We start from the raw sequence: 19,022 nt of genomic DNA, 5'->3' as shown, positions 1-19,022 counted from the left end.
TGCGCCATGCTGTCAGGCAACAAAGCGTAATAGCTGTGCAGATGAGTTTGAACAATATGTTGCACTTTCAGTCACACTATGTTGTCTGTTTTTACATTCTTTGAGTATTATGAGATGATTATTATAGAAAGGGTGTGAAGACTTGGTTTCTGAGTGAAAAAAGGTTTGTTTTGAAATATACAAAGAAAATTACATGAAAAGTGTTGGTGCTTTTTTTCAACTTTTAATCAAGTTCAAAATAATATCAAATATCAACAGAAATAATTCTACCTATTAATCATCAAATAAAATGGATACATACAATGTATGCCTGCACATAAATTGGTGTCCAAGAATAGTATGTCCCTATGTACAAGTGAGTTTCTCTTGTTGAAACACACCCAGAGACACTCAGATGTCTTAATTAAATAACCACTGGGTGTTCTTCATCATATGGAAAGATAAATCTAAAATTTGCTCTTTGATTGGTTTATCCTCCACACTTCTTCATTGTCTCTTGTTACTGATTCTTGAAAGAAAGAAAGAAAAAGACATAAAGTTACAATTTTGTTAAAATATTTACACAAGATCTGTACTTTAACATGATATTTGTTCCCCTGTTCTATCAGACATGTGTTTACTTGCCAACTCTATTGTCCTTGAGAAGCTTGGTGAGATGGTGATATACATTTCCTGTGGCTGCTCTCTCTAACTCTGGGATCAATTCCTTGACAAAAAAGATAGAAAGGAATTCAAATTAAAGACATCCACAGCTGTCTGTATCAAAAGCTTCATAAAGATCTGATTATCAGACTTACAAGCTTATTTTTATCTAAAAATGCATACTTCCACACTGAGTATGTTACACCATACATTTTAAGCATAAATTATGTACATGTATGCAATTATTAGTTACATGTACATGGATTACAATGTTGTAAAATGAATTTGCTTTTGTGGTACCCATTCCCCATCCTCTCTACTTTCAAAATTGGTGTATCAGGACAGCTATAACACTATATTTAATTCCCAGATACAAATATTCCATAGATTTTTATCAAAAAGTGGAGAAAAAAATTTACTCCATTCTATCATATACTAGTATTAAATGTATTATAAACTGTTGCATCTTGGGATTGGAATAATATTACATTTGCTTCATAACATCATTACATCTTAATGGATAATGACTAATAATCTTTGGAATTAAAGTAGAATGTAAAAAAGCTTATCGCATGGATTGACTAGTGTAAAGTTGTGTCTGTAGTAAAGTACAGCCTTCAAATTACCGGGTATGCCCTAGGCAGAGGCATATTGATTTGGTCAACTCATATTGGTACATTGATGAAGATATGACCACAATTCTACATAATGCTTTGTCCAAACGTTTTGTGTAATACTCTAACACTAAGACAAATGCACTCACGTCATAAACATTTTTCACTATTTCCAGTGGAGTGAATAGCTTGTCTGGATTCTGTTTTAACAAGTCCATGATTTGCTTCTCCCGCTTTAGACGATGACTGATGTAAAACTGTAATTTTTCCACTGGATTTGTGATAACTGATCCATGGGCAGGAAATATCACTGCTGGTTTCAAATCTTTCATTTTTTCCAAAGACATCATGTACGTATGCAAATCTTCAAAAATCTATAAAATTTGAAGCAGCATGAATTTAATGTAACAGATTTTGTGGAAGAATTTGACTCTTGCCGACAAACTTATTCATAGCTTGTGATGATTTAAATGGTGATTTAAATGATGCCATCAGATACATGTATCAAGCATCCCTACTAATGCTGGATAATGTGGAGATTTCATGGTGGCTCAATTTTCATAGAATTGGTGTGTACCTTTCATCCACGAATTAATAAACTAGGATTTTAAAGTCATACTTATTTTTGTAGCTATGAGACACTACATGAAAAGATACTGGTAAAATTTAAGTGATCCACAAAAATCCCCCCCACCAATTTTAATGATTTCTCAGTATATGGTAGGTAGCTCAATCAGGCTTTTTCTGAAGGGATTTGCACTCAGAAGAGACAAGATTAAGTCTCTCTAAAGAGGAATATTAATACAATTTATCATGTGTATTGGGTTTTTCTTGTTTCTGACGAGTGGGTTAATCCCTATTTTAGCCCAAATAGAATATTTTTGGTAACTTTTAGTTGACAACTGAAAATTGCTTGGTTTGTAAGCCAGAAAACCACAGTTCAAACCCCCAGAAGGGGCAATATATGTCTCTGCCTCTATATTTATTTAAGAAAATCTAATACATGTAATTTAAGGTGATCTTAAATACCGGTAATGTAAAATTAATGATTCTATATTTGTGTGCATGCATATTATACCGATGTAGATTCCGCATATATATTGTCCCCGGAAAATAAGGCTTTTTCTTCATCTAAGAACAAACAGATGTGATCATCTGCGTGGCCTGGAGTGAAAATAGTCCTGAAATTAAAACGAAAGTAAACATAGAGACAGGAATAAAGACATGCTAATGCCTAAGAAGAAAAAAAATGTGTGTTTAAGGTAACACTGATGAAAAAATTAGGTAAGTTGGGATTTTTTTTATTTTATCATATTTTTGTTGCATGAAGGCACAAAAAGAAATATAAAATCCTTAGAATGATTGTTTGTGATATATCTAAAAACAAGTTTTTAATGGAAATAATATGAAAATCACAATCGGATGAAAAGAGACATCTAAAAATGGTAGGATCGGGGCATAAGTGCTTGAATATATCCTTAACCTTAGGGTTGCTCCCTCTGTTTTGTACAGATGACCATCTTCCACAAAATTGCATTTAATAGGACCAAGATCTACTTCTGGCTTTTCAGGTGGTCTTCTAAATTTGGAAACTCTGGATTTTTCATCTGTGGAAATAGTGATTGTGTTAATTCATTTCTCATTTAACATAAAGATCATGATAATCATTGTGATCAAGATTGTCTTGTTTACCCCTAAGTTGCCAATGTTTTTTTTGTCCCCCTCTGCTTCCCATACACTGGGATTGGAGATCAAGGACCAAAAACATTGGATAGTAAAGAATTAAGAGAAAGAATTAACTTAATTCTCTCATGAATGTTCCATATACATTTAATTTTAATAATCTTTTAAATTATTACCTGTTGTTGAAGAAAATGATGAACACTTCATCAGTCTTGCACAATAAGGTATACTGACCCTTGATCACATTCCGACAGACTTCAATAGTTCCTCCACAATGATCATGGTGCCAGTGGGTCAGAATTATCTCCTGAATGCTAATCTTGAAGTCTTGCAAGGTCTTCTGCAAATTCTGAATGTAATTTGGTATTCCTGATTCACCAGTATCAATTAAAATTCTCCTGAAATACATATACCAAAATGAATCATTATTAGAATAAATTTCATATCCCAACAATCTTATCTCAGCATTTTGTAATCTAATTTAAACCCTAATTTTTTTTATCATTGACTTTTTTAGGTTTTGACTGGTTTTTCAGGAATTAATATCGACTCAGCTATAATTTATAGGTAGATAAAATGATCTATGGATAAAATGACAGATGCACTCTTACGGACCTGGTTTGTGGCCTGGTCATAGTAAGATTATTTTTTCTAGTTTATAGGGAAAAGAGTATAGGTCAAAATCTATTAAAATAGGACATTTAATACAAAAGCTTTGCTTTTGACATGATTGCATTTTCACTGGTACAACACTCTGTCATGAGAGTCAATTTTTTTTAATAATCAGATATAATTAGCTGAGCTGACATGTAATATTTATTCACAAACAATTAATATACACTGCTGTTGCAAATATGGCCAAACCATATTTGTAACCAATTTTACAAGTACCCACTGTAACTAGTCACAACCTGACAACTACATAAAAGTTTGTAAATCATTTATAATCATTTATAATCAAGCAATGTTTAAAATAGCTACATCCCTACCTTTCTCCCGTTCCCACCAAATAAGTATTTGTTCCTTGAAGCGTCAGTGGACTTGGATTGCATCCTAATACTCTAATTACTCTGTCTGAAAGTTTTTCAATATTTGGAATGAACGGCAATTTTGGCGTTCCCATTTTCAACCTATAAACATTCAACCACGTGTTTGTCACATGACCGGTTCTTTGACAGTTCGTCCCTAAACTTGAAGGCTTGTATCTATAAATTATAGCAGGGACGTATATACTAGTATATACGTCCCTGATTATAGGTACATGAGGACCTGTGCATATTTTATCTCTTATAACTTTTATTTATTTATCGTAAACTTCCAAGGAAGTTGATCAATCGCGCAATTGTAAATACTTGAGCATTGGTGTGATATTATGAAAACCACACATTACGTACAATCTATCAAATTTTAAACGCATTCATAAAATGTCAGCTTCCACAAAAAAGGTGTATCAAAAAATAACAAGGATTTATTTCTGAAGAGCTATTATTTCTGAAAGAGCATATGAAAGGATATTTTTAACGTAAATTCTTTTGATTTGAGATTTTGGTAGTAATGGTGTTGGGATTCATTGTTCTAACAAACTTTTTTCTCTGTATTTTCAGAGACATCCATAAAATGTTATGTGTTATCACAGTTATGTACATGTCTCTGGTATTTTGAACAGTGTTGAAGATGTTGAATACATCCATTAATTCGTTCAACTACATGTTTTCATCTTTATTTATTACAGCTAACATGGACGATGACGATGATTTTGGCGACTTTGGTGGATTTGAGGTAAGATTAACCAGCTGTTAACTAGAACAAGATTTCCCCAAAATTAATAAACTTGACCAGGTTGGTATCAATCGCCCGAATAGGAAATGATAGCCCATTTGGGATATAATATCCTATATGGGATATAATATCCGAAATGGGATATGAATTTGAAGTGTAAAATATGGAAAATTATTTTGCTAAAATATGGTACAGTCGTTTTACTGGTAACAAATATTTGCCAGTATCGAATAATTTTTAGAAAAATTATTGGTGAAAAACGAAGTTAAGGTTTTAAAAAATCCAAGCTAGGTAATTATAATACAGAAATAAATATTCTATCGGTGTGTGGATTTGTTTGACATTTGCACGATTATTTACCGTATTATTTACAAATAATAAAGGTGACCCAGGTATGAACTGCTGGAAGTGCAAGCCAGAAAAAAACGAAAGTGTGATAACAATTAAACCTAACTATGAAAATAGGTTTGTTATTGAACACTTTTAAGTGGATAATTAGTAATTGTAATCCATTTAATGAGATAATGCATCATATCAAATAATAATCAAATAATAATTGAGCTTTGAATGAAATTACGACTTCAGATAGAACCACGTGTAGTTTTCCTAGTATCGGTTCATTGCGACAGAAGTATTATTTGGCTGGATATATTAATAAATATACAGACAAAACAAAGGCAAATGGCAACTACTTATCATTAATTACTTTTATAAAGTGTTTTCATGAAAATTCAATTTCATAAATTAACGCAAAATGAAAACTGTTCAAGTCCAGTTTCAATTTGACAGGGAAACCGTACAATAAAAATAACGATCATAATATTTGTTTAAAATAACATATTTCCACAATTATTTTTTCTTCTTCATCAATAAGTCCATTGACATGTACCTCTAGTGCATTTTTGAAATTAATCCACCCCAAAATATTCGGTCAGAACTGATAGAGGGCGCTTGATTCGTTACTGGAAAACGTATTCAAAACTAGGAAAATGGAGGGGATGTTGAAATTACTATCTCCGTAATTCATCCTTTATATTTTCGGAAATTTGATACTACAATTTAGAACAACAAAGAAACGTGATTTAAACAAAAAATAAAAACATTTGGAAATCCGATAATAATAGTCGGATGCACGACGAAACAGCATACTGGTTCGTTACCGGTAAAACGACTGTACATAAATCTGGATTAGAAAAGATGAAAAATGTAACTACTTTTGGTAAACAAATTTTTCTGTAACTGTACTGGCGTGCGACCAGTTCTTGCCAGGTACCATTTTTTGCCAGTGTTTTAATCATTACATCATTTTTCATATATAATTTTATGTGTTCATGAAAAAATGACATCGAAATGCACTGGCAAGAAATTGTCCTTGGCGAGAACTGGTGGCACACCAGTACAGTACTTGTTATTATGGAGATTAATCCTTTAGTATATCCAAAACTTTTTGGGGATTAACCTTACAAAATACACACTTATAGGAAAGCTTGTTAACCAAAAGTTTTTGCATTTGATATACATTAATGCAGATTTATATAAAAAGTTACAAAATCAAAAAATTTTCATTTTTTGCACTTTGAATTTATATTCGATTTCGGCTATTATAGGCTATTATAGCCCATTTGGGTGATTGGTCCAAATCCGATTCAGCATGCACCTTAAAGGGACGTCCTTACTGTATATCAAAAAGTTAGAAAGGCTACTGTAATATTTAAAGTAAATTTATTTTCTCCATGCACATTTTTTACATACTAGGAAAAGGAACTGTCCTTTGACCAAAAGATAAGCCATTTATTATGAATCAAATCCTTGTTACACCGTCTAATATTTAGCTGAACGTTTCTACAGTTTGATGTCACAATTTTTGAAGGCTTGAATCCCCATGTAAATGTTACTTGAGAACAACCAACTTAATGACATTTACACCGAGTATTGCACAATTAATTCATGTATATTTAAGAAATAAATTGCAATTTAAAAAGTTCACTGAGATATGAACTTGGTTGGTCACGTGATCAAATCATGTAAAGCCCGAAGGGCATCTCTGAAGATTTGATCACATACCAACCAAGTTCATATCCCAGTGAACTTTTTATTATTGCTGTTTATTACTTATATTTATGTTTGAGAATGGCAAATCATTCAGAATCATTGATGTAACTGTGTTTTTACGTTTACAATATTGCAAGCGATAAGCCTGTGCAGTTATCATTGTGACGTCATGGAAGCATTCACACAGAATTGAATGTCTTCACTATTCTATAGGTTCATATAAGGAAGCATATTTGCAAATGTAAATATCATCTAATAAGTACATGTAATTTGCTGCAATCCTTTAGGTAGCACGTGTAAACAAATGTACATTGAAACACTCTTACAGTTAAGTTCATCATGCTTATAACAAATTCACACTACATGTAACAGCCAAGTCAGTTTCATTCCCCATCAATCTTGAAACAGTACATAAATACATCTTTGTATTATTAAATTTTATGAATATAACAAACTACTGCTAGAATAAGTCTGAACTGTACTGTAATAAAAAAAAAAAAAAAAGTTGATAGTTGGAATCAATGGGAGTCCAACTAGAAATTGGGCTGTATTTTATTTAAGCCAGGAGCTCTACACCTAAGTGTCCAGGCTGATACCCACAGTTGTTTCAACAAAAAAATTGTATATGTAATCAATATGTTTAATAGATTTTGTGAATTAAAATGTCCCTGATAAATGTTTTCAACTTTTTGGAATGTTTAACTACATTTTTTTGATTTATTAAGTTAGATTTATTGCCTCATTATTTAGGCAGCAGAACCAGCCTTTCCAACTGTTGATGAAATACAACCCAATGTAGAGGCTGGTCCCTCACCATGGGCCATATTAGATACAGGTGGTTGTGCTTAAATACATTTTATACAGACAATTGTTATTAGGGAATATTGTGATTGTGTTCGCGAATCAAATGAAAAAGCTAAATCAGCTAGAACAAGATCTTGATGTATCATATTATGCCAATACTATTGTGTGTATTACTAAGTAAAAATAAATTCTGTATATCAGCTAGAAGTCAGGTTGGAATGCGACCAGACCTCCTGTGTGTTCAAAACCAGTTCCCCCCTGTCTTGGATCCGACAGTTCTACAGCAACAAACCAACGGGGAGGTGGAAGAGAGCAGCGAGCAGCCGACTGAGCCTCCCTGCCAATTCCCACAAGTCCTGGATAATCCTGATAATGCAAGTAGTAATAAATTATCATATCCAAATAATCCTGGCCTGGTTTTTGTTAAGTTTCAGCATTCAGTTTTGTTTTCTGATGTTTTAGCTATATAGAAATACTAAATAGGAAGTCTGTGTGTTCAGAAAGGAAAATAATTTACACACTTTCTATTTACTGTTACATTTAGTGGGAATATGTATCTAAGAAAGAAATTAAATGATTCAAGAAGCTTTTATTTTCCTTACCCATACTCTGAAAAATCTGTATAACAAAAGATATTAGTATAATAGTTGATGAGTAGCATAAGACCTGCAATCACTTTCCCTTGAGATGGAAATATTAAACATATTTTCATCTTTTTGGAAACCATATCAGTGTGCTGCTTAACACTTTGGGAAATGAGTTAAATTATGAAATATAGCTCAACAGTTACTCTATGTACCTACATTTTTAGTAATGATGGCATATGACAGTATGACACTTACACCCATCCTCATGCAGTGCTGTTAGTTACTCACTGAGCTGCTAGTTTCCCAGATTCAATCACTGTTGGTATTTTTCTAGAGTTTGCTTTATCCTGATTAAGCTGACTTATGTTTATATTTTATCTATAGAATGCAGCATCATTAGTCAATGATATTTTGGATGGCAGTTTCAACAGAACTTCGGAACCCAATTCTTTGAATGGTCGACCCAATGGTGAAGTTACTCTACAAGCCCCAGACGTTCAAGAAACAGACAACACAGAGGCCTCTAGACCCCCAACATTCCACTGCCAAGCTTCTCTATCGAGAAACAATGAAGCCACCACAATGCCAATCTCAAGTGATGCACTGCCAACCTCGACAGGAAATGAAAGAGGTACATTTCAGCCATTCCAGTCAAACATTACTCCAGCAGCTGAAAGCACCAGTGAAACTGCAGTGGTGGGTGGGCTGAATATCGTGGAAGTAGAAGTTCCCCTCCAGTCAGACACTGACACAGATAATGCTGGTGTTTCCCAAGGGTCTCCAATGTCCCATGTGCTTAGACTTGTAAGTTTCTTTTTTTTCCATGATGTCTTGCTTGATAATTAGCATACAAACTTTTTCATATATACAGACATATTTTTCTTTTATTGATTTTGTATGTCTGGTTTAGTTTTGAAAGGTGTTTAGTTTTTGAAGGGTATTTCATTCAAAAGTCTTTTGCAGTGTGTTTCTAATTTCAGTTTGAAAAACCTTAAGTTTTGTGATTTTCATAAGCAATCTTGCCACAAGACTAATAGAATAATAAGTAAATGCAGGGTTTTACAATGTACCAGTCCTTTCAAAATCGTCATGTCAATTTGATACTGGTATCTATACAAATGGCATGTAATTAAGTGTTGTATATAAGCATTGTGTATATTTTTTATCATCATGATCTTTTCCTGAATGTGAGTATTCATGTACAAGCATGACCTGGATTCAATTGTGTTTTATAGGATACTCAACCCAAACCTGTAGAACCCCAGTTAAATTTGAAGCAAATTCAACAGGAGTCATCTGATGCCGTAGAGAGTGTTGTACAGGAATACAAGGTAATGGGGCCCTAGGGCAAGGCTAATGTTCCATGATGTCTTATGTCTCATAAAATCTTCTATTTTCCATTTCTCCCACATATTTAGGTACAGGATTTGTCAAGTTTTCTGCTATAGTGAGTATAAAGCAAGGGACGGGATCCAAAGACATAAGAAATAAATATACATGTACCATGAAATCTTCATCAATATACATGTATTTATTTATATTACAAAAAATTGACCTGTCCAGTAGCAATGTAATATATACCTGTACATTGTACTGATATTTGATGACACGAAAAAGCTACATTTGTACTAGCTACTGGTCTAAAAAATTTAGATGGATGACCTGGGAGCTACAGTTCCGCATGTGTAAAAAAAAAAAAAAAAAGGTTGCATTTTACAGCACACAAAATCTTGCGCTAGTTTTGGATTGATTAACTTTACTTCCATATGAATTCTGTAAAATAATGTTAATCAATGCAAAACAAAAGCAAGTTTTTGTACACCATAAATTGCAATTTTTTAACACATATGGAACTGTAGCTCCCAGGTCGTCCATCCAAATATTTCCATTCCAGGAGCTAGAGGCCTGCAGGTACATTTGTACTTGATTGCTGATATGTTTCTTTATAAAGAAAACAATAGAAGTACAGTATTATTGAATTACTGTGGTTTCAGCAACATTCATTGAACACAATTTGTAGTGAATTTTGTGTTTTGTGTAACTATGCCAATCCACAGAATCAAATGTTTATCTGCTGACATTTTTTTTTCTCCAGACTTTGATGCAATCTAGTTTACACAATCATGAGGAGTCTGTGAATAGCCTGCTGCAGAAAAACAACAAAGAAAGAGAACTCCAGCTTGAATTGGCTCTGACCCAACAGGTATAGTGTTACATTGAGATGCTCCTCACTTTATCATCTTATCCTTGAGCTGGTGTCACTTATTCACTCACCTTTATTTCATTCTATATGATTGGTTGCCAATCAGCTTGAGGTCTATTTAAAGAAAACAATAATTCAAATGCTGCTGGTTATTTATATGTGTGTTTGATCATCGAAATGACTCATCTCTACCCATTTTAAGCAATAACAGTGAAACACGGTTATAGCGAAGTCCTAGGGACCAAAGGATTTACTTCGTTATATCCATAATTCATTATATCCGTATAATGAATTCGTAATAATAACTATTGCAACATATTTTCTTTCACCAGACTACAATTTTTGCTGATTGAGGCTTGAAATAAAAATTCATTCTCGTGATACCTTTAATAATTGGATTGTGAATTGAAGAATTTATGTGAAAATAAATTCATCCAAACTATTACCAGTATGTTCAGTGGTAGTGCAGACTTTTTAAACTGTAAAGAAATTCGTTATAAAAGTGTTAAATTTCATTATTATTCACCTCTAAGGGACTCAAAATAAGTTCGCTATATCCATAAATTGGCTAAATCCGAATTCGTTATAACCATAACATTTTGCAAAGATGAAAAAAAAATTCACTTAATCTGAGATTTCGCTATATCCGTGTTCATGGTAAATGAGTTTTACTGTATTAGCAAAGAGATTACTAAGTATATTTAAATCTTGCGTTAATTTGAACAAAATAAATAAATCTAAGCAGTGTAAACACTCAATGTAACTTAATTTAAGGTACTGGTTTGTCAACCTCTGAGTCTTTGTCTTCATTCTCCATTTGATGGTGAACATTTTGTATTTTAATGTAATTATATTTATCTTTTTGCTATATCACTTTCCATTTGTACTTTTTAGGAAGAAATTGCAGAGAAAGAATATTTCATTTACTAAATAATACATATGGTATCCGGATTAAACTTTTCTTATGCTCATTTTCAGAACAAAGATATAGAGTCAAAAATGCAAGAAATGAAAGCAAATTTGGGAGAGGAAATCAAAAAGATTACTCAAGAATCTGTTCAGCATTTTCAGGTAAAAAATATTGTGATATTATAGTGATTAATAGTGCAATGCTGAAGAAGTCAACCTGAACTTTCAACAAATTTCATTTCTAAAAGCTGTATTTTTGTTTAATTAATTTTTTAAGTAAAAAAAAGGTGACAAACCTCCTTTCAAAGTACGTGTATTCTGGTTACATCTAAATTTGTGACCTTCATATTTGACGTCTTGACCTTATATGAATTGGGTACTTCTCACAGGTATCTGCAAATCACACTTACATATACATCTACCAGTATTCCGAAATGATATAGTATGTTCAAACTTAGTGATTTATATTTTTTGTCATCATTGTCATCGCAAACTATTTTGTACCACATTTAGCTAGTTGGAACTTATTTTTGATAGAGATCTTATACTTGTGTATTTTACAGGACGAGATGAAAGAAATACTAGAAAAGGAGAAAAAAGAAATATGGGATGAAATGCAAGAATCTTTACAAGTAAATATTACACTTATATAAAAAGTTAGGCATATTAAATTTCATGATTTATGTCAATCTGATAATTGTACCTGGTGAAACCTTTTTATGATTAACTATAAAAGATGTTACTTTTGCAGGGTTGTCTCTAAGACCCGGAAGGCGGGGAATTTCCCCGCCTAAAGTGACGTAAATACCCGGCTTTTATTGCATTTCAAACACAATCTAGCTATAAGCTAGACCCCCAGAACCCCTTCTACTTTTTTATTTCTCCCTTCTACTTCAATTCTTAGAGACAACCCTGCTTTTGTTATTCCTTACCTTTTTGGACACAATAATCATTTTATAGAAAAAAATGTTAAGAGTGTTGTTTTGGACCGCAACATTTGCGGTATAAATGAATTCACTATACAAGTATTTCAATTCATTCTAAGCAAGCATTAACTGTAAGTTGTAGAAGCAATAAACTATAATAAAAACATTTGAAAATAACAAATATTAACATGCTATGCTGAGTTAACATTTTTTCGCTTGTAAAAGTGATTAAATATTACCGGTAAATTTTTTTGTAGAAGGAAAAAGATCAAATAAATGACCTAGTCCAGGAAGCTGTCGCAGCAGAGCGGGAAAGAGGTGCACAGGCAATAAAAGAGCAAAAGGTATAAATTGTCAAATAACATGAAAAATTACTGACAACTTTAGGAAAAACAACACATCTGAGGTTTTCATGTAGGAAAAAAAAGAAGCACATGTTCTTTAGTTAAGAGAAAATGAAAGCTATATATACATGCATTTATTCAGATCATTTGGTCAATGGAAATTTTGAAAGATTAACAAGAGAACTATGGTGCTACCAGTACATTATTGTTCAAAATTCGTGATTGGAAATGGAAAGTTAATATCGAAACACTGATCTATATTTTTTACAATTCAAAAAATGTTACACAAAGTATTTATTTTATATCATTGTCTGATAAAGGAAAGACAATATCAGTAAACTTTTTAATGGACATGTATAATAATTAATTTTATGTAGGATGAATTTCTTAAACTCATTGAGGAAGAGCAAAAAGAATCTCAAACTCAAACTCGAAGTCTACTGGAGGAACAGAAGATCCAGTTTCAGGTATTTGTAGATTTAAAGTACAGTCATATCACATGACAAATGTTATTTTTTTTTTTGATTTCTCAATATTATGTTTAAAAATTGTTTTCCAAAAACAACCAGTTCATACTCCATTTGTAGGAAACTCTTAAGGCACACTTGGAGGGGGAGCGGAAGACTCATAAAGAGGCAATGGACCGTGTGATCGAGCTAGCCAATCAGGAGATGAGGGCTTATCTTCAACAGCAGAGGGAGGTCAGTCCTAGATAGCACTATCATGACAGTCTAAACAGATGCTCTGTTGGGAACTCAGCAAGGGATTTATACTTGTGCTAAATAGATCTCACAACTGAGACCATCGACAAATATCCCACAAATTCATATAAGACATAAAAACAAAAATTATTCATTTTTAAGGGGAAAAAAACATAAAGCAGAGGCCCAAAGCCTTAACCTTCACCCGAGTATAATTCAGCCCTGTAAAAGATCATTAAATGACAGTTCAGTAATTATATGGTTATCCTAAATACATGTAATTCTACTACAGTTATTGCCAAGATCAAAGAGATGCCGCGGACATTATTCTCCAATATACCACGAAAGTCATCAGTAAATTATCAGATCAGAAATACCTATTTGTCTCGCACTGATCATGAAAGTACAACTTCAAACCGTAAAAAGTTTTAAAACCATGTCAATTTCACGTGTTAGTTCCAGTCAAAACGATGTGTATTGCCTCAAATGTTTATTTTTAAGAGATCAATGCGGCTGTTCCTAGGACCTCCCTAGCACATTTTCACTGCGTGTTTTTACATCAAATATATAACGTGTAGTAGTAATTATCGTATTAAATTGCCCTTAAAATATTAGGAACATGATTCGAAGATATTTTATAAATAAGTAAAGAGTATTAAAAATCCAAAGAAAAATTCTGTCGTCTGCATGTGATTCCTTTGATCGATATACACATGTAAACATTACTAACAAAACCATTGGGGTTACAGCCGTCAAAATGACCTAGATTGTCTTTCTATAGGAGAAACGATCTGTAGAAATAATGAGCTGTTTGTAGAATATAAATAAAGTTCTTGTTATCGTGAATGTTGCAGGATAACCTCCTCGGTTTCGATATGTTGTTTAAAATTTAAAAGCCTCGGCTAACGCCTTGGCTTTTACATGTATATTTCAAAACAACATTTCTCGACCTCGGAGGTTATTCTGCAACATTCACGAAAGCTTGTACTTTATTTCTCAAATACATGTATATTGCTCAAAAATAAGATCTGCAATTTTCTGAACTTTTAGGGAGGCCTTCTTAATCATAATCAGCGTTTGCTTTGTTTGTCTGCTAAATATCCTATTGTAAGAAGATTTTAAAGATGGCATAATTTTTTAGAATATTCAACCACAACTTATGGCCCCTGGTTAATTCCAGTTTTTTGAGTTTATTCATTAAACTTGAGAATAAGCAGGAGACATTGAGACACAGAGTCTGAATGAAACATTAAGTTACATGTAAAGTTTGATGTTGTGATTGATGGTAGACTAGATATGCTGAGATTGCTTTTGACTGACGAACACCTAGTCAAAAGAATTTTTATAGAAGACATAACATGAAGGGAGATTCACTATATGAAATGAATTGAAACTATTGAAATGACTTTATTTAAGTTTTGAACTCATTAATTATATTATGGATGTGTAGAGGTAATCCTTACCTGTTAATCTATATTACCAGTATTTAATATAGATTCAGAGAAAAAACTCATACTGTCAATGAGAATTTTTGGTCTGATATGAAATAGACAGAGACTGGACATCTTGTAATTTGTTGGCTTTTGTTGTTTAATATGGTTCTGTAGCATTGCTTTTAGACCAGACTTGAACTTCTTCTTTAAGGTGGCTCACTACACCGGGAAATATTTTCTCAAATCAGCAGAAAATTACTTGATTATGATAGATATCATATTAAATGGATAAGAAGTATTTTTTAAAGTCTAATAGGCAATAAAAGTCTTCTAGGAAAAAATGTGCAATTTTGGACGAAAAATTACATTTTCAAAAATTTCATTCAGTTAACATGAACAAAAGCTCCAGGCGTATTCAAACTCATGATCTGTGGTTCAGAAGCCTTATACTTTAACAACTGACCTACGACAATATACAACCCAATCAAACGATATAAACAGTTTAACAAAACATTTGAATCGCCATCTTGTGATGTAGTGTCTTAAAAAGTATAAGTGTAGGTGTAGTGAGGTATCTTAAGATATTTCCAGCTGGGCAGCCCTGTATTAATCAAACAAATGTATATTGAATACTGTAGTTCATTTACATTATAGGTGTCTTTCGATGAGTGATACATGTGAATTATTTTCTTATAACAAAAAAAGATAAATCTGGAAACATACATTACATTTCCAAGTTCCGACATTCATAATCCATGTACAGTATTGAGAATTTTGATTTTTATATCATATTTTTATAAAAAGTTCACTACATAAAACATATTTTTTCCCCAAGCATATACAGTATAAAAATGAGTAATAGTGTGAATGTCTTGAAATGTAGTTTGGCCTGAAATGTGTTATTTCATGAATCCTTCTGTATTATCGTACATTTGTTTTTATGACTAAAGTCTAATATATTAATTGGTATCCATGCATACATGAAGAGAAATTATATTTCTATTTATAAAAAAAAGTTTTTTCTTACATGTACATGAATCTGAAATTTCTTTACTTGTAGGTGAATAGACAGTTGCACCAAAGACAGTATGCCAGTTTGGACGTGTTTTTAAATGGAGCCAGACAGCAGTTACAGCTGCTGATGGACAGTGACCCTGTGACGTCAGGTGCTGGGGATAATGGAGGAGAGAAAAGCAGTTCAGAAGACAAAGATTCATCCAAAGACACATAAATATGTATTCATCATTTGATCAAATCTCATGTTTTCCCCTCCAATATGATATTGAAAAGTCATTGTGATCCATAGTTGAATAATATATATTTTTTCTCTTTCTGGTTGCTTTGTGGCATTTGTTGCTTGACCAATAATGAATCTAACTACCTTTGATCTCAGTGAGAACAATTATAACCAGGTTTCATTATGACTAAGAATTGCATTTATCTCGTCAATGTTAACCTCTTAGGAAACAAGAAAGTTTAAGTTGATTATGTAAAGCCCAATGTGTTGCAGAAATATTCCAACTAAACATTATGCATTTATTGCATGTTGGTGAGGGAGATATGAAGATTTATTCCCTCGCAAGAAAAATCAAATATGATTTTCTGGGGGAAATAAATCTTTATATCTCTTAAACCTTCAGGCAATTGTTTACAACACCGAAGGATTGGTAATTACATAGAAAACATCAGGTTTTAAAATTGTTTTTCAATATTTGTAAAGCAGAAATGTAGTAAATGTTTATCAGTTTCTTTCCATGTAAGTTTTCTGATTCAAAAAAGTTTGAAATGTTGATATGATCCAATATTGTTTTTAAAACTAATTGTTTGATGAAGTCTTATGCTCATCCCCAGGATTTTTACACAAATGGAATGAAAATTCATGTGGCTTCCGAAGGGATGGAATATAAGAAGAAAAATATCACAGATAAATAAAAAGTGTTTTATTGTCCTGGCACGTGATTGTCTAGAACCAATCAGATAATGCGTTATATAGAATAATCATATTGAGGTATAATAATATTATTTATATTGTTTGAATGCATTTTTAAATATTCCAGACAATTAGAGATGTTATGATTATTTATCTGTTTTTCAAGTGTTTAATAATAATAAAACAAATGTGTTCACTATAAAGGTTGCTTAACAGCTCGCTTGACTATTGATTGTCTTCATTGCTCTCTATATAGGCCATCTAGTTTTACATATAGCAGAAAGTTCTAGGGGAATCGGTTCTATTGATACTGTCACTTCATCTATGATGTGTTTACTGTTCCGTTGAATACCTACGATTCTACAGGCTTGCATGTACTTTTCATACTCGACAGTTGCTATGGATGTGCACTTGTATTACGGAACGATGTCAGTAAAAATGAAGATATATAAATACAAATGAATATAGTTAAATTATTTGGCATATTTGTGACCGTGTCACCTAATTTTAGCTCCGACTTTACTAGATGTACATTATAAATGTGTGATTTGAAAGTGAATGAAATAAATATACATGTATCTACTCGGCTTAAGTGCAATAGACATTGCTTGGTAAATATGACTTTGCCAAAGACAATTAAAGAGCTATTTTTCATGAATAGACAAATGTGTTGATTGATTTGTTGTTCACTTGTCTGCTTTGCGCTTTATGTGTTTGATGACGCATGAAATTTGAAACTGGTAATGTACTGATACATATACATTTTTTTTTATCGAGAAAAAATTGTCAAACATTGTTGAAGATGGATAGAGTTCAGGAAGGTTTTTTTAGTTCTTTCCATATTGATATTAATGGACCAAAATTTGACATTTCTGCGAAATAAATATTTCTCCGTTGTGAGAAAAACCTGTGAAATCTAATCATGGATTGATATATTGTGTGTACTGTTATTCTTTGAATCATACACAGCAGCGCGAAAAGTGTTTACGAAATAAATGTCACGTTAAGAAGCCACTTGCGTGATTGTGTGTCGTTATTTGAGGTTAAAAAAATCAGATTTTTGCAATTAAGGACTGAATTTTTTTTTATTTCAAATTGACTGAAAAAACCTTTCGGCCTTCCGTAGCCGAAAACTCCAGAACGGTTGCAGGAGAAATATTCAATGCGATTATTACCAACAAGATTCAACCAGAACTTTCCAATTAGGTCTGTTATACTTCTCTCAATAACAATGCATTTTCTTCTACAACAAAACCCGGTCATACATGTATTTAAGGAATCATTCTTTGAGTATTATGAGGTGATAATTTCAGTCGGGGCGTGGTCAAATCCAATAAAGCCCGAATGGCTTTATGATAGATTTGACCACGCTCCGACCGAAATTATAACCTCATAATATTCAAAGAATTATTCCTTATTGCTTATAATTATATTATTTTCAATTTTTATACTTTAAAACAATACTATTTTAAAACTACTATTTTATATGTAGCACATGCTATGTATTACTATGCGGCGCATCCAATACTTTTTCTCGGTCATGCTTTAAGACACGCACATTTTGTGTAACGTATGTTTTATGAAGTTATTGGGTTTTAGTGTTCAAAATTGATTCGTAATGTTATCATAGACAAAGACAGATGAAAATGTAAATATTTACGGGTATAGCGAATATGATTTTATATTCCAGCCAGCTTCGTTGAAATGCTATGAACGAGATCTGCGGTACTTACTATGATAATGAGCAACCTGTATAAGAAATATGAACATCTTACCTCAATCGGTTAATTCTATATTCTCTAGAATGTTGAAAAAGGACTCTCTGTACATAGTAAACGAGACCTTGATTTCTGATCTCGTAAACTAAATGGAGCTCTTTCTCCTTATACAAGCAACTGAATGACCACAGTACCTCGGCATAGTCTATCTACATCTGTAGCTCGACTACAGAGTGTTGTCAGACTTAGTCTATGACGACCTCGAGAATGTATAGGACCCTTCCGATTGCCACGTATAAGCAAACTGTTTTACAAAATATAATCATCATTTCACAACGGTTCTAGTCTCTATCTTGCTCACAATGTTGGAAAAAACAGATACTCTACGCCATACAAATTCACGGACGTCAAGAGACGGGGGGTATACGAATTGGTTAAGTTAATCACTTACCAAAAGAAGTTGACCGAAAATGATGCAAAGTTTGCATCATCTGAATATATTCAGTATAATTATTTCATAATTATGTGATTTGGGGATTTCGTTTGCAAAATTAAGGTTCAGGATCTGAATTATTTTCCGTCCAAACTAAAGATTTGCAATATTTTTTTTTAAACAGAATTTAGATAAATTATCTTTACATTGCTGTTCAAATGTCTGCCCTTCACTTCTTGCTATATCGGAGAGTATTGATTTCTA

General features: G+C 32.5%; 2 protein-coding genes across 2 annotated transcripts; one reads left to right on the top strand and one right to left on the bottom strand.

Annotated features, from left to right (window-relative positions):
• Positions 1-217: 217 nt before the first annotated feature.
• On the bottom strand, positions 218-4,095 carry LOC105325280 (endoribonuclease LACTB2). Its single transcript, XM_011424776.4, has 7 exons — positions 3,929-4,095; positions 3,174-3,337; positions 2,740-2,863; positions 2,335-2,437; positions 1,406-1,630; positions 625-706; positions 218-508 (listed from the first exon to the last, which is right to left on the bottom strand). Exons 1-7 carry the CDS (start codon positions 4,060-4,062, stop codon positions 447-449), a joined length of 894 nt encoding a protein of 297 aa, XP_011423078.2. The 5' UTR covers positions 4,063-4,095; the 3' UTR covers positions 218-446.
• Positions 4,096-4,340: 245 nt separating this feature from the next.
• Positions 4,341-17,285, top strand: LOC105325283 (coiled-coil domain-containing protein 91). Its single transcript, XM_011424777.4, has 13 exons — positions 4,341-4,461; positions 4,672-4,718; positions 7,521-7,605; positions 7,776-7,948; positions 8,546-8,965; positions 9,397-9,492; positions 10,257-10,364; positions 11,343-11,435; positions 11,837-11,905; positions 12,457-12,543; positions 12,921-13,010; positions 13,131-13,244; positions 15,738-17,285. The coding sequence occupies exons 2-13, from the start codon at positions 4,677-4,679 to the stop codon at positions 15,906-15,908; spliced, it is 1,548 nt and encodes a 515-aa protein (XP_011423079.2). The 5' UTR covers positions 4,341-4,461; positions 4,672-4,676; the 3' UTR covers positions 15,909-17,285.
• The last annotated feature ends 1,737 nt before the right edge of the window (positions 17,286-19,022 follow it).

This window comes from Magallana gigas, chromosome 5 (assembly GCF_963853765.1).
Source record: "Magallana gigas chromosome 5, xbMagGiga1.1, whole genome shotgun sequence".
Lineage (NCBI taxonomy): Eukaryota > Metazoa > Mollusca > Bivalvia > Ostreida > Ostreidae > Magallana > Magallana gigas.
This window is presented reverse-complemented; position numbering and strand designations above follow the sequence as displayed.